This window comes from Eubalaena glacialis, chromosome 3 (genome assembly GCF_028564815.1).
Source record: "Eubalaena glacialis isolate mEubGla1 chromosome 3, mEubGla1.1.hap2.+ XY, whole genome shotgun sequence".
NCBI lineage: Eukaryota > Metazoa > Chordata > Mammalia > Artiodactyla > Balaenidae > Eubalaena > Eubalaena glacialis.
The window spans coordinates 85,110,431-85,132,500 of record NC_083718.1 but is presented as its reverse complement, the minus strand read 5'-3'; the positions used below and the strand labels follow the sequence as shown (position 1 = coordinate 85,132,500).

The window sequence follows — 22,070 nt, the reverse complement described above, 5'->3', positions numbered from 1 at the left end:
AAACTGAATAGTTGTTTGGTTTTTTTTTTAACATCTTTATTGGAGTATAATTGCTTTACAATGGTGTGTTCGTTTCTGCTTTATAACAAAGTGAATCAGTTATACATATACATATGTCCCCATATCTCTTCCGCCTTGCATCTCCCTCCCTCCCACCCTCCCTATCCCACCCCTCTAGGTGGTCACAAAGCACCGAGCTGATCTCCCTGTGCTATGCGGCTGCTTCCTACTAGCTACCTATTTTACGTTTGGTAGTGTATATATGTCTATGCAACTCTCTCACTTTGTCCCAGCTTACCATTCCCCCTCCCCGTATCCTCAAGTCCATTCTCTAGTAGGTCTGCGTCTTTATTCTCATCTTGCCCCTAGGTTCTTCATGACCATTTTTTTTTTTTTTTTTTTAGATTCCATACATATGTGTTAGCATACGGTATTTGTTTTTCTCTTTCTGACTTACTTCACTCTGTATGACAGACTCTAGGTCCATCCACCTCACTATAGTTTTTACTTTGTATATTTATGTTTATTTGTTTGGTTGGTTTTTTTTGGCCACACCGTGTGGCTTACGGGCATCTTAATTCCCCGACCAGGGATAGAACCTGTGACCCCTGCAGTGGAAACGCGGAATCCTAACCACTGGACTGCCAGGGAATTCCCTTTACTTTGTATATTTCTGTATTTTTAACTTAATTTTATTTTTTTTACAATAAACAGATACGGTTTATATTTTCTAAGACTAATTTTGGGCCCAAGCACGCCTGAAAAGGGAACATTTCATAAGGTTCATAGAGAGAACTGTCTCAAGGCCAGGGACCCTAAAAAAGAGAGTGACTCAGAGGAGAAGGACAGTCACTGAAATAAAGCCTAGTAATTAGATCATAAATTATCTTAGTGAGAATGAAAATAGTAAGGCATCAGAAGCAACTAATGTGGCTGCAGAGATAAGTTCTCTGAAGTAGGATTTTTGAAGGGCTTGTTCCAAACATGAAAGGAGGAGGGCTGAAGTTTTCCCCTTTGCTCTCCAAAATCTTTGCTTCCTTTTAGATGACTTTATAAAACAGCTTTATTGAGATATAATTCACATACCATAAGATTAATCCATTTAAAGTGTACAGAGACCGCAAGTCGCAGCCTGCTCACCTCACGCTCGCCCGCCCGCCCACCCCGCTGGAGCCCAGAATTTCTTTGATCGTATTTGAATAAGTCACTTGGAGAGAGCCCATAGCTCCATTGCACCATGTGTGGCATTTGGGCCCTCTTTGGCAGCGACGACTGCCTTTCTGTTCAGTGTCTGAGTGCTATGAAGATTGCACACAGAGGTCCAGATGCATTTCTTTTTGAGAATGTCAATGGATACACCAACTGCTGCTTTGGATTTCACTGGTTGCCGGTGGTTGACCAGCTGTTTGGAATGCAGCCAATTCGAGTGAAGAAATATCCTTACTTGTGGCTCTGTTACAACAGTGAAATCTACAACCACAAGAAGCTGCAACACCATTTTGAATTTGAATACCAGACCAAAGTGGATGGTGAGATTATCTTTCATCTTTATGACAAAGGAGGAATTGAGCAAACAGTTTGTATGTTGGATGGGGTATTTGCATTTATTTTACTGGATACTGCCAATAAGAAAGTGTTCTTGGGCAGAGATACCTATGGAGTCAGACCTTTGTTTAAAGCCGGGACAGAAGATGGATTTTTGGCCGTGTGTTCAGAAGCTAAAGGTCTCATTACCTTGAAGCACTCTATGACTCCTTTTATAAAAGTGGAGCTTTTTCTCCCAGGACACTATAAAGTTTTGGATTTAAAGCCAAATGGCAAAGTAGCATCAGTGGAAATGGTTAAATATCATCACTGTAGAGATGAACCTCTGCATGCCCTGTATGACAGCGTGGAGAAACTTCCCAGGTTTTGAGATAGAAACTGTGAAGAGCAACCTACGAATCCTTTTTGACAATGCCATTAAGAAACGTTTGATGATGGACAGAAGGATTGGATGCCTTTTATCAGGTGGCTTGGATTCCAGTTTGGTTGCTGCCATCCTGTTGAAGCAGCTAAAAGAGGCCCAAGTACAGTATCCTCTCCAGACATTTGCGATTGGCATGGAAGACAGTCCCGATTTACTAGCTGCTAGAAAGGTGGCAAAGCATATTGGGAGCGAACACCATGAAGTCCTCTTTAACACTGAGGAAGGCATTCAGGTGCTGGATGAAGTCATATTTTCCTTGATATTACATCAAGGAAATATTACATTTCCTTGATATTTCCTTGATATTATGATATTACAACAGTCCGTGCTTCAGTAGGTATGTACTTAATTTCGAAGTACATTCGGAAGAACACGGATAGTGTGGTGATCTCCTGTGGAGAAGGTTCAGATGAACTTACACAGGGTTACATATATTTTCACAAGGCTCCTTCCCCTGAGAAGGCCGAGGAGGAGAGTGAGCGGCTTCTGAAGGAACTCTATTTGTTTGATGTTCTCTGAGCAGATCGAACTACTGCTGCCCATGGCCTTGAACTGAGAGTCCCCTTCCTGGATCATCGATTTTCTTCCTATTACTTGTCTCTGCCACCAGATATGAGAATCCCCAAGAACGGGATAGAAAAACATCTCCTGAGAGAGACGTGTGAGGACTCCAATCTGATACCCGAAAAGATTCTCTGGCGACCAAAAGAAGCCTTCAGTGATGGAATAACCTCAGTTAAGAATTCCTGGTTTAGGATTTTACAGGAGTACATTGACCATCAGGTTGATGATGCAGCGATGGCAAGCGCAGCCCCAAATTTCCCGTCAGTACTCCCAAAACGAAAGAAGGCTATTACTACCGTCAGATCTTTGAACGCCACTACCCGGGCTGCGCCGACTGGCTGCCTCATTACTGGATGCCCAGGTGCACTAGCGCCACTGACCCTTCCGCCCGCACTCTGACCCATTACAAGGCCGCCGCCAAAGCTTAGGTACTCCCTGAGCCGTGGAGTGAAAGTAAATATTTCTTCTCATTATGAAGGGTAGGGGGTTTGGGGGCAGGATGGGTCAACTGCCCAGGCTTGCTTGGGTGTGAAAAAATAAAAGTCTTAAATCTGAAATAAATAAATAAATAAATAAAGTGTACAGTTCAGTGGTTTTTAGTATATTCACAGGCGATGCAATCATCAACACAATTTAATTTTAGAATATTTTCATAATCTCAAAAAGAAAATAATATCCATTAGCAGCCACTTTCCATTCTCCACCCCCAGCCCTAGGCAACCACTCATCTATAGGTTTGTTTTTTCTGGACATTTTATATAAATGGAACCATATAATATGTGGCCTTCTGTGTCTGGCTTATTTCACTTTGCATGATGATTTCAAGGTCCACCCACGTTGTAGCATGCATTAGTACTTCATTATATTTCATGTCCAAATAATATTCCATTGTTTAGCTATACCACATTTTGTTTATCCATTCATCAGTTGATTGGCATATGGGTTGTTTCCACTTTTTAGCGATTATGAATAATGTTACTATGAACATTTGTGAACTAGTTTTCCTATGGACATATGTTTTCATTTCTCTTGAGTATATATACGTAGGAACGGTGAGATATATTTTTCTGTTTGATCGAGGAGGGGGATTTCTTTCTCTTTCATGTTGGAGCCTTTCCTCAAATATCTAGTGATCCCTGGTGATCCTGTTCATATTTAAATCAGAATTTTCAGCACGTCCATCTCAGCCCAGCCTTTCAAGGTAGCCATTGCCTCCAAATTCTAAGATTTTTAGGATAAGACATTCTTGCTTTACCATCTTAAAACCAAGAGGCTTATGTACACCTTAAAAATTAATTACAGAAGCAATAATTATACATATTCTTTTTAAAAAATTACAGTAAAGCAAAAATCCCATTATAACTTCTTCCAACTCTATTTTCCTCTCCAGGGACCAAGTTATTCCCCTCACTCCAGCAAAGCATACTTTCTGCTTTAATTCCATTTTGATTGGCAGATTTTCTTGACCTTTTTTGTTTGTTTGTTTTTGTTTTTGACTGTGCCACGTGGCTTGTGCGATCTTAATTCCCCACCAGGGATTGAACCCTTGCCCCCTGCAGTGGAAGCGTGGAGTCCTAACCACTGGACCACCAGGGAATTTCCAAATCTTTTATTGCTTGGACATTTTTCAGAGAGTCCTTGAATTTTGCCCTGGAGTGTCATTATAAATAAGATTATGTAACAGTCACTTTCAACCGCCATCATGAGCTCATTAGCCCATTATATATACATGCCTAGTGTATTTCGTGTGTTTAAATTAACACAAATGGTATCACATCATTCATATCATTCTGTGGTTTGCCCTTTTCACACAACAATGTGTTATATGTTAGGTTCTTTCTCTTTAGCCACCTTGTAGTGTTTATTTGTAATAATACATTGTATTTAATTTATTCATTTCCCCTTTGATGGGCATTTAGATGGTTTCCAATTTTTTGCTATTACAAATAATGCTCCAATAAACATCCTTGAACCTGTTTCCTTGTGCATATGTGTGATTGTCTATAGGTCATACAGTCAGCATGTATATTTTTCAATTTTATTAGATGCTAACAAGTTGTTTTCAAAGTGCCTGCTTCAACGTACACTCCCCATCAGCAGTCTATAAAAGTACCTTTCCCCATACCTTCTCCAAGAGTTGATATTGCCAAATAATTCATTTCTGATAATCTTATTGGTGAAAAAATAGTATCTCAATATTTTAACTTGTATTTTGTTAAGTGAGGATCTTTTATATTTTAATTTATCATTTGGATGTCTTTCCTATACATTGTTATTTATATTATTTCCTCATTTTCTTAGGATTGGTTATGTTTTTCCTATTGATATGTAAAAGTGTTCTGAATTCTAGTTCTTTATATAGTGTATTTGTTTCCCTGTCACTTATATTTTACTTTGTAATAGTATCTTGGGTCATAAAATTTTTTTAAATTTTGATATCAAATTTATCAATCATTTCCTTTACCAGTTTGAATCATGTTTTAGGAATTTATTTACTATCATAAAATATTAATTCTCCCAAAATTAATGTATATATTTAATGTAATTTCAATTTCAATTAGATTCAATTAGAATCCCAATATGATTTGGTGGGCTTTTTTGAAGTTTTAAAAAAATCATTTATTTATTTATTTTTGGCTGCGTTGGGTCTTCATTGCTGCACGTGGGCTTTCTCTAGTTGCGGCGAGCGGGGGCTACTCTTCGTTGTGGTGTGCAGGCTTCTCATTGCTGTGGCTTCTCGTTGCAGAGCACGGGCTCTAGCCGCATGGGCTACAGTAGTTGTGGCACACGGGCTTAGTTGTTCCGCAGCATGTGGGATCTTCCCGGACCAGGGCTCGAACCTGTGTCCCCTGCATTGGCAGGCGGATTCTTAACCACTGCGCCACCAGGGAAGTCCTGGTGTTTTTTTTTTAATTGGATAAAATGATCCTAAAGAAAGAATAAACAGGGAATTCCCTGGCAGTCCAGTGGTTAGGACTCAGTGGTTTCACTGTCAGGGCCGGGTTCGATCCATGGTTGGGAGCTAAGGTCCTGCAAGCCACACGGCGCGGCCAGAAAGAAAGAAAGAATACTCCAAGCAGACAATGGATTAATATCCATAATATATCAAAAGCTCTTATAAATTAATTCAATATAAGAATGAACAAACAATATGAATAAACAATGCGGAGAAAATTTTCTGCCAAGAAATAATGAAAAGATGCTTAAATTCACCATTAGTCCAGGAAATGCAATTTAAAGTAACAATGAGATATCACACTCCACCTTGTCAGACAGGCAAAAAATGTAAAAGAGCTATTACAGCTATTGCTGGCTGGGATTTGGAGAAAGAATATTTTCATCTTTAACTTTTTTTGTTTTTCTTTTTTACAAATAAGCCCCTGTGGTCCCTCTTAGTCATGGGCTATCAAACTAGTTTGTTTATGGGTTCATTTTTCAGATTTTGCCCTGACTTCTTTTTTTTTTCTTATCAGTCATCAATTTTATACACATCAGTGTATACATGTCAATCCCAATCGCCCAATTCAGCACACCACCATCCCCACCCCACTGCGGTTTTCCCCTCTTGGTGTCCATACGTCTGTTCTCTACATCTGTGTCTCAACTTCTGCCCTGCAAACTGGCTCATCTGTACCATTTTTCTAGGTTCCACATACATGCGTTAATATACGATATTTGTTTTTCTCTTTCTGACTTACTTCACTCTGTATGACAGTCTCTAGATCCGTCCACGTCTCAATAAATGACTCAATTTCGTTCCTTTTTATGGCTGAGTAATATTCCATTGTATATATGTACCACAACTTCTTTATCCATTCGTCTGTCGATGGGCATTTAGGATGCTTCCATGACCTGGCTATTGTAAATAGTGCTGCAATGAACATTGGGGTGCATGTGTCTTTTTGAATTATGGTTTTCTCTGGGTATATGCCCAGTAGTGGGATTGCTGGGTCATATGGTAATTCTATTTTTAGTTTTTTAAGGAACCTCCATACTGTTCTCCATAGTGGCTGTATCAATTTACATTCCCACCAACAGTGCAAGAGGGTTCCCTTTTCTCCACACCCTCTCCAGCATTTGTTGTTTGTAGATTTTCTGATGATGCCCATTCTAACTGGTGTGAAGTGATACCTCATTGTAGTTTTGATTTGCATTTCTCTAATAATTAGTGATGTTGAGCATCTTTTCATGTGCTTCTTGGCCATCTGTATGTCTTCTTTGGAGAAATGTCCATTTAGGTCTTCTGCCCATTTTTGGATTGGGTTGTTTGTTTCTTTAATATTGAGCTGCATGAGCTGTTTATATATTTTGGAGATTAATCTTTTGTCTGTTGATTCGTTTGCAAATATTTTCTCCCATTCTGTGGGTTGTCTTTTCGTTTTGTTTATGGTTTCCTTTGCTGTGCAAAAGCTTTTAAGTTTAATTAGGTCCCATTTGTTTATTTTTGTTTTTATTTTCATTACTCTAGTTGGTGGGAATCTTTTAAAATAACCACTTAGAGTTGAGGCCCACAAAGTTGGTGACCTCTGCCCCTTGCTTGCTACCTTGCTCTCTATGTCTTGCTTGTTTGTGATGTGGGACAGAGAACTGACCTTTCCCTGGTTCATTGTGCATGCCCCTGTTGCCCCCTGTTTCTGGGAACTGTAAGTAATGTCTTGCGACTCCCTTTGTGTGAGTGGACTGAGACCGTGCCTTCAGTCAAAACGACCCCAGGGTTTTACTTCCCCAAATTGTGAGCACAGATGCTGAAGGAGCTACCTGTTAAACCTATGTGGGTGGTTTGTGCCTCTTCATTCAGCAGGTCATTGTCTGCATAGTCTTAATTTAATACACAAGCTATGGGCCCCCCAACACAAAGAACAGAGAGGCAATAGAACTGACTGTGCAAATAGTTGGCTTTTCTTCTGGGCACTCCAGGAGATGAGCTTTCACAGCATGAGGGGTGCTCTGAATGGGATGGGTCAGGCCGAGTTGTTTGGGCAGAGAATGTGTTGTGAACATCTGCTTGCTCTTTTAAATTTAGGACTCTTAAATACAGTGAATCTGTGAGTATGAATAAAAAATACTTCAATAAGTGGGATATTTTAATCATGTCTATTTCACTGGTCATTGCTACTCTCAAAAGCTTGTGTACCTTTATTTTTTATCAGTCACTTTATTAAATTCTCTTATAAATTTTTGTAGTTTTTAATTGATTAGGATTTCTAGAAGTACAATCATATTTGAAAGTATAATTTTATCTCTTCTTTTCAAATATTTATGCCACTCTTTCCACTTTATTGTCTCATTGCTTCAGCTATAAGCTCCACAAAGGCAAGAATTTTATTCACTACTCTATAGACTGTTTGCCTAAAACAGTTCATAGCAAACACTCAATAAACATTTGTTGAATGAATAAATAAATCAGATAAAATCTTCAAAATAACGTTGAATATTTATGCTAACAGTAGACTTCCCTCTCTAGTTCTTTTTTTTTTTGGCCATGCCCTGCAGCATTCGGGATCTTAGTTCCCAGACCAGGGATTGAACCGGCGCCCCCTGCAGTAGAAGTGTGGAATCTTAACCACTGGACTGCCAGGGAAGTCCCCTGGTCTAGTTCTTAATTTGAATACTTCAGCAGTTAATGTGTTTGTTGCTGGTTTTTGGCAAATAGACACTGTTATGTTTACGATTTCTATTTCTATTCCTATTTTGCATAGAGTTTTATTAGGAATGGCGGCTGATTTTCATACAGTGCTACTTTGGGGGTATCTATTGATACAATCTTATGGGTTCTCTCCCTTATTTTACTGATATAGTGAATTATGTTGACAAAATTAGTAAAAAGTATTAAACTTAAAGTCCATGGTCTATATAAGGAAAGAGATGAAATCTTACTTTAAAGATCAAGAAATGACTATGGAAAGGTAAACTGTATTTCTAGAAGGGAAAATTTAATATAAAAATGTCAATCCTTCTCAACTGATTATTTTCCATTAAGAACCCCAATGGGGGATGTGGCCAGGATGGCAGAGTACGAAGACCCTGAGCTCACCTCCTCCCACAAGCACATCAAAACTGCAACATTTACAGAGCAACTATCCATGAAAGTGACCTCAGAACTAGTGGAAAAGATCTTCTACAGCTAAAAATATAAGGAAGGAACCATAATGAGACAGGAGGGGTAGAGAGGTGGAGATGGGGGTATAGTCAAGACCCATACCCCTGGGTGGGCAACCCACAAACAGGAGGATAATTATAATTGCAGAGGTTTTCCCCAAGAAGCAAGGGGTCCAGGCCCCACGTCAGACTCCCCAGGCCAGGGGATCCTGCATCAGGAAGACAAGCCCCCAGAACATTTGGCTTTGAAGACCAGCAGGGCTTGCTTTTGGGAGAGCCAGAGGGATGTAGGAAATAGACTCCACTCTTAAAAGGCACACACAAAATCTCACATACTCCGAGACGCAGGGCAGAAGCAGTGATTTGAGAGGGTCAGACCCACTTGCTGATCTCAGAGAGCGTCCCAGAGAGGCAGGAGGCAACTGAAACTCATCCTGGGGACACAGATGCTGGCAGAAGCTGTTTTTGGAAGTGAATCCCACCACAAGGACACTGGTGGTGGTAAGGACCATTTTGGAATCTTCCCTCCAGCTTATTAGTGCCGGCCCTGGCCCTGCCCACCAGCCAGTTGGCACCCATCCTGGGATGTCCCAGGCCAAGCAGTTAGCTGAATGAGGACACAGTCCCACTCACCAGCAGGCTAGTTGCGCTAGGACCCCCTGAGTCCCCAGCTGCCTGGGGACCTGGCCCCACATACCAGGGGGTCCAGGACCCAGACCTTCCCACTAGTGTACCAGCATTAGCCCTGGGCCCCTTGCAGTTAGCCATCAGACCCAGCCCTGCCCACCAGAAGGCTGGCACTAGCTCTGCGGCCTGGCCTCACCCACCAGCAGGCCATCACCAGCTCCAGGTCACTCCAGACCCTGCAGCCAGCCATGTCAGGAATTGGCCCTTCCCACCAGCAGGCCGACAACAGTCCCTGAACCTCCCTCCAGGCTACAGTCCTGCCCATCAGCAGTCTGACATTAGCTCTGAGAACCCCAGCCCTGTAGCCCGTCACACCAGGACCTGGCTCTACCCACCTGTGGGCTGGCACCAGGACTGGGATTCCCCTGGCCATGTAGCCAGCTGCAGCCAGGACCCGGCCCCAACCACCAGCAGTTGGCAGCCTCCACACAAGGCAGGGCCTGGCAACCAACCAGACCAGGGACGAGCCATGTCTACCAATGCACCCAAAGTAGTCAGCCAGACACAACACAAGGACCCACGCAGCACATATAGAGAGCAACCCCAAAGCGTATAGCTCTGGTGACCAGAGGGGAGTGTGCTGCTGGGCCCCAAAGGACATTTCCTACATAAGGTCACTTCTTCAAGATTGGGAAACATAAACAACCTACCAAACACATAGAAATAAAAACAGCAAGTTAGATAAAATGAGGCAACAATGGAATATGTTCCAAATGAAGGAATAAGATGAAACGCCAGAAGAAAAACTAAGTTAAGTGGAGATAAGCAATCTACCAATAAAGAGTTTAAGGCAATACTCATAAAGATTCTCAAAGAACTCAGGAGAAGAATGGATGAACAGAGTGAGAAGTTAGAAGTTTTTAACAAAGAGTTAGAAAACATAAAGAAGGATGAAACAGAGCTGAAAGAATATAATAACTGAAATAAAAAATAACACTAGAAGGAATCAACGGTAGATTAAATGATACAGAGGAACAGATCAGCAAACTGGAAGACAGAGTAGTGGAAATCACTCAAGCTGATCAGAAAAAAAGAAAAAAGAATTTTAAAAAATGAAGACAGTTTAAGAGACCTCTGGGAAAACATCAAGCATACTAACATTCACATTATAAAGGTCCCAGAAGGAGAAGAGAGAGAGAAACGTACAGAGAACATATCTGAAGACATAATAGCTGAAAACTTCCCTAACTTGGGAAAGGAAACAGACATCCAGGTCCAGGAAGCACAGAGAATCCCAAATAAGATCAACCCAAAGAGGACCATACCAAGACATACTGTAACTAAAATAGCCAAAATTAAAGATAAAGAAGGAATATTAAAAACAGCAAGGGAGTACTTCCCTGGTGGCACAGTGGTTAAGAATCCGCCTGCCAATGCAGGGGACATGGGTTCGAGCCCTGGTCCGGGAAGATCCCACATGCCATGGAGCAACTAAGCCCGTGTGCCACAACTACTGAGCTTGTGCTCTAGAGCCTGTGAGCCACAACTACTGAAGCCCGCGTGCCTACAGCCCATGCTCTGCAACAGAGAACCCACAGCAATGAGAAGCCTGCTCACTGCAATGAAGAGTAGCCCCTGCTTGCCACAGCTAGAGAAAGCCCGTGCACAGCAACGAAGACCCAACGCAGCCCAAAAATAAATAAATAAATAAATATATTTTTAAAAATAAAAATAATAAATAAATTAATTTAAAAAAAACAGCAAGGGAAAAACAACAAGTTATATACAAGGGAAATCCCATAAGGCTATCAGCTGACTTTTCAGCAGAAATTCTGCAGGCCAGAAGGGAGGGGCATGATATAATTATAGTGATGAAAAGGAAAAAAACATACAACCAGGAATACACTACCCAAAGGCTTTCATTCAGATTTGAAGGTGAGCTCAAGTTTTACAGATAAGCAAAAGCTAAAAGAGTTTGGCACCATGAAACCAGTTTTACAAAAAATGTTAAAGGGTAGTTACAAGATACAAAATTAATATACAGAAATCTGTTGCATTTCTATACACTAACATGAATTATGAGAAAGAGAAATTAAGAAAACCATCCCATTCACAATCACATCAAATAGAATAAACTACCTGGGAATAAATCTAACTAAGGAAGTAAAAGATCCGTATTCAGAAAACTATAAAACTATAGTTTTAGAACTATGGAAAAATATAAAGGTACTGATGAAAGAAGTTGAAGATGTTACAGAGAGATGGAGAGATATACTGTGCTCATGAATTGAAAGAATTAATATTGTTAAAATGACCACACTACTCAAGCCAATCTACAGATTCAATGTAATCCCTATCAAAATACCAATGGCATTTTTCACAGAACTAGATCAAACAATTCTAAAATATGTATGGAAACACAAAAGTCCCCGAATAGCCAAAACAATCCAAGGAAGAACAAAACAAGAGGTATCACACTCCCTGGTTTCAAACTATATTACAAAGCTACAGTAATCAAAACAGTATGGTATCGACACAAAAACAGATCAATGGAACAGAATAGAGAGCCCATCAACCCAAACTTATGTGAGCAATTAAACTGCAACAAAGGAATCAAGAATATACAATGGGGAAAAGACAGCCTCTTCAATAAATGGTGATGTGAAAACTGGACAGCTACATGCAAAAGAATCTAATTGGACTACTTTCTCACACCACATACAAAAATGAACTCAAAATGGATTAAAGACTTAAATGTAAGACCTAAAACCATAAAACTTCTAGAAGAAAACACAGGCAGTACCCTCTTTGACACCGGTCTTAGTAATATTTTTTTTGGATATGTCTCCTCAGGCAAGGGAAACAAAAGCAAAAATAAACAAATGGGACTACATCAAACTAAAAGCTTTTGCACAGTGAAGGAAACTATCAACAAAACAAAAAGGCTGCCTACTGAATGGGAGAAGATATTTGCAAACAATATATCTGACAAGGGTTAATATCCAAAATATATAAAGAACTCATAAAGTCTACATCAAGAAAACAACCAACCTGATTAAAAAATGGGCAGAGGACCTGAATAGACATTTTTCTGAAGAAGATACACAGATGGCCAATAGGTACATAAAAGGAGGCTCAACATCAGTAATTATCAGGGAAAAGCAAATCAAAACCATAATGAGATATCACCTCACACCTGTCAGAATCGTTATTATCAAAAAGACAACGAATAACAAGTGTTGGTGAGGATGTGGAGAATAGGGAATCCTCGTGCACTGCTGGTGAATGTAAATTGGTGCAGCCACTGTAGAAAACAGTATGGAGATTCCTCAAAAAATTAAAAATAGAACTACCATACAATCCAGCAATTCTACTTCTGGGTATCTATCCAAAGAAAATGAAAGTACTAACTCAAAAAGATGTATGCACCCTCATGTTCATAGCAGCATTATTCACATTAGCCAAGATATGAAAGCAACTTCAGTGTCCATCAATAGGTGAATGGATAAAGAAGATGTGGTGTATATTATATACAATGGATTATTTTCAGCCATAAAAAAGTGAAAATCTTGCCATTTGTGACAACATGGAAGGACCTAGAGGGTATTATGCTAAGTGAAATAAATCAGACAGAGAAAGACAAATACTATATGATTTCACTTATACATGGAATCTAAAAAACAAAACAAAGGAACAGACATAACTAAACAGAAACAGAGTTACAGATACAGAGAATAAACAGGTAGTTGCCAGAGGGGACGAGGGTCAGGAAAGGAGAGAAATAGGTAAGGAAGATTAAGAGGTACAAACTTTCAGTTACAAAATAAATGAGTCACAGGTATGAAATGTACAGTGAGGGGAATATAGTCAATGATTATATAATATCTTTTTATGGTGATGGATGACAACTAGACTTATGGCGATCATTTTGAAATGTATAGAAATATCGAATCACTGTGATTTCTATATTCCTATGAGCATGGAGAAAAAATGGAAATACATCTACCAAATTGCTAACGTTGTTTACCTGGGGCCAGTGGGATTGGAGAGGAGAAGGAGATTATTAATTTTGGAAAGACATATTTGTATCGTTTGACATTTACTTTATCTTTGAAGAAAAAATATTTCCCTAAAATAAACAAATTAACAGTATTGGTAAGGTAAAATACACAATCATTGTAGATATCTTGGAAGGAACTATGTCAATATGTTAAGAATGGTTATCTCTGGATAGTGGAGCTAACACTTAAATTTTGTTTTTAACATCTAAAATCAACTTTATTGATGTATAATTTACATACACTAAAATTCACTAATGGGTGAGTTTGTTTTCTACTGTACACTTTTCTGTATTTGTACATCATAAAAACAAAGCACAGGATTCTGGAACAACGATGATTACATAGTTTTTGAATCTCACCCAATTCTCTCATAAAAACAGAACAACTAGACAGCAAAGCCAAAATCCCATCAACAGCATTTCCAACAATTACAAAATGACATGACAAGGTATCCCCATGAATCCAAAAACAAGTGAGTGGGGACAAACCACCAACAGTTAAAAGACCGGCATGGTGTCAGCATTTGTGTGGGAGAGAGCAGAGTGAAACACTGGGACCTCTGACACACCTGAAAACAGCAGACCCCAAAAAAGCCAACAGATATTCACAGGAAAGGACAACAGGGTAATTTGAAAACAGCAGTTCAAACAGAGCAGGGCTTTGCCCAGTCCAATAGCTGACACATTCAAGGAGTCCATGGTAAGGTCTGAAGGGGCTGGAGTAGTCTAAGTCCCAGGAACTCTCCAACTGACCAGCAAGGCTCCTGCTAGGACAGGGTTCCACATTGAGGAGAAACTGATGGAAGTAGAATAAAAATTAATTAAAACAGGACAACAGAGCCACACGAAGAGAAGGAAGCTCTGGATGAAAGTGGAGAAGAAGAACAAAGCTAGGAAATCTTGAGAGAGCAACTGGTTGTGTTTTTGAAAATTACACAAAAAGAACAGCAGAGGGAGCTCTGTGAAGTTAGAAAAGCTATCCTGAACCATGCCTCCTAAAAGTTCAGGAAAACAAATGTTTCCAAAAGAAAAGAGGGTCAAAGAATCGAGGGCAAATCCCACACAGTTATTACAAAAATAAAGAGAAGAAGAAGCAGAATAACATCTCTAATGACAATGAAAGCACGCCAGACAGTCATCTCCACAAGCAGAACAAACTGTAATCCACTATTTCAAAATGAGCTGAAAGATATTGTGAAAATAATGTAAGAAATAAAAGAACAACAGAAGTCAGAATTTGAAAATGCAGCTATTAGGTGACTAAACTCGGGAAAGAACTGGAAATAAAAGAAAAAATCTGGGACTTCCCTGGTGGTCCAGTAGTTAAGAATCCACCTTCCAATGCAGGGGATGCGGGTTCAATCCCTGGTTGGGGAACTAAGATCCCACATGCCATGGAGCAACTAAGCCTGCATGCTGCAACTACTGAGCCTGCGCACCACAACTAGATAGAAACCCAAGAAGCTCGTGTGCCATATGAAGAGCCTGCACACCGCAAAAAAGACACGATGCAGCCCAAAATAAATAAATAAATAATTTTAAGAAAGGAAAAAAAATCTCTTCAGAAATGAAGACTAAATTAGAAGGAATATAAGACTAAGTAAATATAATAGATAATGCCTTAAGAGAAATAGAAGGTAAAAATTTTTAAGTTGAAAATAAATGAAGAGATATAGAGAATACATACTAAAACCGTAATTCAAAAAGACACATGCACCCCAATGTTCATTGCAGCACTATTTACAATAGCCAGATCATGGAAGCAACCTAAATGCCCATCGACAGAAGAATGGATAAAGAAGATGTGGTACATATATACAATGCAATGTTACTCAGACAAAAAAGGAACGAAATTGGGTCTTTTGTAGAGACATGGATGGACCTAGAGACTGTCATACAGAGTGAAGTAAGTCAGAAAGAGAAAAACAAATATCGTATATTAATGCATATATATGGAATCTAGAAAATGGTATAGATGAACCGGTTTGCAAGGCAGAAATAGAGACATAGATGTAGAGACGAAACTTATGGACACCAAGGTGGTAAAGCAGGGGGTGGTGGTGGTGGTGGGATGAATTGGGAGATTGGGATTGACATGTATACACTAATATGCATAAAATAGATAACTAATAAGAACCTGCTGTATAAAAAAATAATAATAAAATAAAATTAAAAAATTAAAAAAAAATTGACTTGGAAGTTTGAAGGGCACACACAACTGTTACCAGTATTCAATAACTAAGAGAAAGTAGATTCCATGAGCTCTCCCTGAAGGATCTAGAAAAAAGCTTTACAAACAAAATGATTACAGCAACATCAACATAAGGACTGGTGGTAAGCCATATATAGATAGATAGATAGATATAGATATAAATATAAATATATGTATAACTTGTAGAACTAAGAATAAATATATCTGTATGTTTTCCTTTTCCTCTAACCCTTCCTTTTGTGAACAATTTAGTCCAAAGCCATTAGGTGGGACCAAGCAAGGGAGGCAAATGTGTGAAGCAGAAAATGGTGCAGAGCCACAGTGGCCCAGCATGAGATGTGAGGAAGACATCTAAGCAGGGAGGCGGCAGTGACAGTCACCTGATGTAGGTTGTTGGAGCCACAGTAGGATAAAGGGGGTGTGTACTTGGAGAGATGGTCCATAGTAAGGTATGGGAGCCTGAGTCAGGTACAGAGAAAATCTTCATGAGGGGATGGTGCAGTAGGATGTTGGAGCTGGAGCAGAGTGAGGAGAGCATTGGCGAAGGGATGGAGTTGGTGGCAGTGATGGGAGATTGGTTATGCATAAGAGAATTGATTTACATATATAGAGAGGATAATGGGAGCCAGGTTTCTCACTTTCACTTTCAGAAAAGGGAATAACAAATATGGAAAGGGAGAAAGTTAGAATACGCTATGCCCAGTAGTGTTGGATTGAAATTGGAGATACTGGTGTAAACTTGTAGTTTTCAGTAGATAGATAGTAGATAACTAATAAGTTATCTACTATCTACTAATAAGTAGATAGATAGATATAGAAATAAATATTGATGTAAATGTATGTGCATAGCTCTCTCCACTGAGAAGTCTTGGGGACAGCAATATCTCAGTAATGAGCTCACCTAGGGACTAAATCTTGGTTTCTCAATACCAGTCTCAGGAATTCCCTGGCAGTCCAGCAGTTAGAACTCTGTGCTCTCACCGCCAAGGGCCCGAGTTCGATTCCTGGTCGGGGAACTAAAATCCCACAAGCTGCTCGGCCAAAAACAAACAAAGAAACAAACAAAAAAACAAAAAAAGGAATAAATACCAGTTTCCACTACAAGGAATCAAGGCCCTTTGGAGAAATGACTGATTCCAGGGCTGGTGCAGAGAAAGTATGAGCCTGGAACATCCTGTTTTGCCAAAAAGTAACGATGTGCTCAAATAATGATGGGGACATGTTAAAAGGACCCAGAAGCCAGTTTTCTTTAAAATTGATTTTTATTGGAGTATAGTTGATTTACAATGTTGTTAGAAGCCAGTTTGAAAAGGCTCTCACTGGCCAAATCTGGAATAATTTGAGCATCAGAATGAATGTTTAAATCTATGAGTTCATAAAAATACAAAAAATGCTAACTGGTCACATTTAGATAATGATAGGGGCAAAATCATTTTAAAAGTCTTTAAAGAGAAAGAATAAAGCATTTATCTGACCTTTCTTATATGAGCTTAACACTGGGTAACCAAAAAAGTAGATGAGAAAATTGTCTCCTTATGGAAATATTCAGGTTAATGAATGAAAACGAAGTTATAGAATTAGAATATCATTATTGTGCAATACCAAATGAAATAACTGAACAGAAGCAATCGCTAACTAACATCACAAGAAAAAGAGACAACCAAACACAATGGGCCTCCTGGTGAAAAAACACACCACCACTTAACAGTCTTGCCAAAGGCATCAAACCTGAGTCTGAACAGACCTCTGGATTGAGCTGTCCATGTGCAGGAACTGCAGAGGACTGAGGAACATGTTGAACTAAACTATTAGTGTGCAATCAGCAAAACCCAGACTGTGGGCAGAAAGTAAGGTATACAGATCAAACATCCTGGGGTCTTTAACAGATACACTGTTATGAAAAGAAAGGGCTAGAGGAGGAAATCTGTAGATTAAAAAACTCAAAATACATATAAAATCAAATAAGTGGGAAATCTGAAGTATAGTGTCCAGGGAAGCACACTTGGATGATGAAACTATAAAGAAATCCAAGGGGATAATTATCATAAAAGTCAGGATAGTGGCTATTTTCTAGGAGAGGGGAACAATTGTGATCGGAACTGGGCTAGCTAGAGAAGCTCCATTTCTCGATTTAGATGGTAGTTTCAAGGGTGTTGGCCTTAAAATAATTCAAGTCATGTATTTGTTTTGTGTGATTTTTTATATGTGTGTTTTATTTTTCAGTTATAAAGGTAAAAAAACCAAATCATGGACTTTTTGATTCCAGATGTGGTAGGCTGATAATGGCTTCTCAAGATATATCCACAGCCTAATCCCTGGAACCTGTGAATGTTACCTTTTTTGAAAAATAAGAAAAAAGGGTTTTTCTTTGGAAAAAGGTTTTTTTTTTTCCTCCAGATGTGATTAAACTAAGGATCTTTAAATGAAGAGACTATAATGGATTACCTGGGTGGGCCCTAAATGTAACCACAAGTGTCCTTATAAGAGAAAAGCAGAGGGGGATTTGACCAAGAGGAGAAGGTGAGAAGAAGATGGAGAGAGATTGGAGTGATGTACCCACATGCCAAAGAACACCAAATAATGCCAGAAGCTAGAAGAGACAAGGAATGAATCCCCCTCCAGACCCTCCAGAGGGAGTGTGGCCCTGATGTTGCCTTGCTTTCAGATTCCGGCCTCTAGAATTGTGAGAGAATAAATTTCTGTTGTTTTAAGCCACTAAGATTGTGGTTATTTGCTATAGCATCCACAGGAAACCAATACACCAATACACCAACAAACCAATACAGGTAAGCTGTAGATCATGGCAGGTCAGTCTTCCTCCTGCAATAAGAAGACAGAAAAACTACAAAAAACATGTTTTTTAAAGGCAACAAGGGGATGTCAAAGGAATGAGGACGAGATCAAGTAAAATTCCAGAGACAGGAGAATGTTTCTGAAGTGAGCTGAGCACAGGCTGAAGATAAGGCCTAACCTAGACAGAATGCCTCTGCTTGGGGAAAAGAAATCACCAAAGATTTTGGTGGTCATGCAATGCTGGAGTGACAAGTTAAAATTTTAAAGGGCCTCTAATGATGGCTAGTTTTATCTATGGAAAAATTGCAGAACTCCTGGAATGTTCATGAGGCTGGAGAGTTGGGTTAAAAGCTTCTAAAAGGCACAATGAATCTCCCACAGTCTGGCATTATTGATTAGGAAGTGAAGACCTGCTGAGGCAGGGAAAGGAGAAGAGCCTCAACTACTCAACTGGTATCCTCCTCAAGATATTTGCCAGATTTTGAGACTCCCTGGAACAGGAGCCTGCAGAGCTGGCTCAATCTTCTTCAGTACTTCAGAGCTAAGGAGATGAATACCTGCCCAGCTTTCAGTCAAAAGATTGTGAGGAACATGCCTGAAGAATATGGATGAACCAGACTGAAACAGCAACCCAACCCTGAGACAGCCTAATCCTTGACTGGATTGAGGTGAATCAGTCCCTCACCCTATCTGCCTAATAGGAAAAAGTGAGAATGCTCTCTGGTGGAAGAGAACATGATATGGAGCCTTCTGTAGTTATTCATAATTTCTGGCAAACAATAAAAAAGCATAAGACTTGTAAAGAGAAAAAAAATATGACCAAAATGAAAAGAAAAAAATATAAAAAGACTCATAGATGATCCAGATACTAGAATTAGCATACAAGAATGTAAAAATAACAATGATTAACATGTTAAAGAAAATAGCAAAAATTATGGACATATAAATGAAAATGAATTTAAACAGAAAATTGGAATCTATAAAAAACTCAAATGGACAGTCTAGAACTGAAAAACAAACAAACAAACAAAAAGCCAAAATCTGAAATGTAAGGGTTTAACAGCAGATTGGGCACAGAATTAGTGAACTGGAAGATATGTCAGTAGAAAACATCCAAACTGAAACACAGAGATAAAAAAGAATGGAAAACAAAAAGAAAGTAAGAAGCATAGGAGACATGCTCAAATATCTAGCACACGTTTAACTGGAGTCTTAAAAAAGAGAAGAGAGAATATTGGGAAAAAGCAATATTTAAAGAGATAATGGCTGAGAATTTTCCAAAACTGATGAGAGATATCAAACCTCAGATTCAAGAAGCTCAGCAAACCCAAGCAGGATAGATACAAATAAAACCATGGCTAGGCATATCCTAGTAACACTGTTGAACATCAGAGACACTGTTGGGTATCTTAAAAGAAGTCAGAAGAAAAAAGCCCCATTATCTTCAAAGAAACAACAGTATAACTAACAGATGACTTCTCAACAAAAACAATGGAAGCCAGAAGAAAATGAAATAACATATTTAAAGTTCCAAAAGAAAATAACTGTCAACCTAGAATTCTATACCAAAAGGAAAAAAATGCCATAAAATATAAATTTTAAAGATATCTTTACCAAAACAATCTTGAAAAAGAAGAATAATGTCTTGTACAGTCTGATTTCAAAACTTACTACAAAGCTACAGTAATCAAAACAGTGTGGTGCTGTCATAAAGACAAACATATAGACTAATGGAATAAAATAGAGAACCCAGAAATAAACCCTCACATATGATCAATGATTTCAACAAGGGTGCCAAGACCATTCAATGAGGAAAAGACAGTCTTTTCAACAAACGATGTTGAGAAAACTGGATGCCTACATGTATAAGAATGAAGTTAGACCCTTACCTTACACCACAGACAAAATTGAACTCAAAATGGATAAGAGATCTAAACATAAGGACTAAAAGTACAAAACTCTTAGAGGAAAACATAGTGGAAACGCTTCTTAACATTGCATTTGGTAATGATTTCTTGGATATGACATCAAAAGTATGGATATGATATCAAAAGTATGGGCAACAAAAAAAGATAAACAGGACCACATCAAAATCGGAATCTTCTGTGCATCAAAGGACACTGTTGAAAGACAATCTGTTTCTGCTTTTGTGGAACTTTTGCTTTAGCAAGGCTGTCTTTAGACAAGTGTGACACATGCTGCTTGAGAGATATTGCAGAACTGAATTATAGAGGATGTAAAATTACAAAAATCCTCAGGGCATACTCACAGGGTAGTGCAGCCATGGACAAGCTAGACACATTTTCTTTCTCATTTTTCTGTTACAGCCCCCTGGAGCCAGGCCCTGAGCAGGTCAAGAAATGATCCTTAACTCTTTTGGAGTTGAAGTTTCAAATACCACTTCTCCTAAAATATGGAGCAGTGAAAATGTTTGTGAGGTGGTGGTGATGGTGATTATTAATTCCAATTTAGTCTAGTGTTATTCTTTTCTGAGAATTTCAAGACATTCCCCATAACCAGGGATACCCTGACATGTTACAAAACCAGTCTGGTGATTATTGACTTAAAAGCTCGAACACTGGTGAGAGCTAAATACTAATTAAACTCGAAGTAATAGCCAACCATAGAAAACTGGGCAAACTTAAAAATGACTTTCCAGATAATACCAGACCTGCTTTAAAAAGAGAAGAAACTTCTTATAAGTTTCCCTTGTTTCAGTTTAACTTACGTCTTGTTGTTTTCATCTTAGCACAAAAGACATGCTGGTCACCTTCCTCTGAATAGTGCATCATCAAATGTTAGTGGTTTGCTTTCCCTGTCATCCTACTCTCAGGCTGAATGATTCTAGATCCTTTCACTTTTCTTCTTTTAGACTCTGTGGAATTTAACCACCTGCCTGATCTCTGGAACTGGTACTGGCCCTACCAGAGCCTTAATCGAGGGACCTTAAAAGGAGTGAGACCAGAAGCCAGCAAGCCACCTCAGGCCACTTCTAAACAAGGATATAGCCAATTAATTGATGGCTAATTGCTTTAAAGTTCATATGAAGAGGACTCTGGTAGCTATGAAAGTGAAGTATTCAAGCAGTTTTGGAGGAATCCCAGTAAGCCTTTTGTCATTACAAACGACACCTGCTATTTGTCCAGGTAAGCCTCAGAGAGGTCCAAGAGTCACCTGGAATATGGGGTTTGCGAGAAGGTGGCTATTACTTTGAAAAAAAAATCTACTACCTAGTTTTCAAGTCCCAAAGGTGATACAAAGAGCATCATTTGGGTGCCTCTAACACAAGATCTTGACCCTTCCCATTCCAGGGTTTCATGACCTAATAAAATATTTTATTTCAATTAGGCTAAAATTTTATGCATTGCTTTGGTTCAAATTAACGCAGGGAATTTTAAAAAACAAAACTGATTTGGTTTCCTGCTGAGTGAAAAATTTTAAAACTAGTTGTGAAGGGAGTTGTGGCAAAGTAGTGGTTTTAGGTTCACTGTTTGATTCTAGACACTGCTTCCAGCCCTTGCTACAGAACCACATTGAGAAGGGAACGCCTGTAATTTAGTTACACTCCCACAGTTAATGGAATTTTTCTGATGTTTAAGAGGTAGGCAAGAGCCTTTGACAATTAGGAAACTTTCAGAGATTTGTCCAAGGTCCTACAGAGTGAGTGATCCATCTGAGATATCATACACCCCAAGGTACGCGCAACTGTATGATTCCTTTTTTAATTCTGAGTTTGAAGACTCAGA

General features: G+C 39.1%; 1 protein-coding gene across 1 annotated transcript; it reads left to right on the top strand.

Moving 5' to 3' along the window:
* Positions 1–1,237: 1,237 nt before the first annotated feature.
* On the top strand, positions 1,238–2,961 carry LOC133088193 (asparagine synthetase [glutamine-hydrolyzing]-like). Its single transcript, XM_061186017.1, is given in 4 exon segments — positions 1,238–1,899; positions 1,901–2,229; positions 2,271–2,780; positions 2,783–2,961. Coding segments are annotated over 4 exon segments (1,680 nt in total).
* Positions 2,962–22,070: the final 19,109 nt, after the last annotated feature.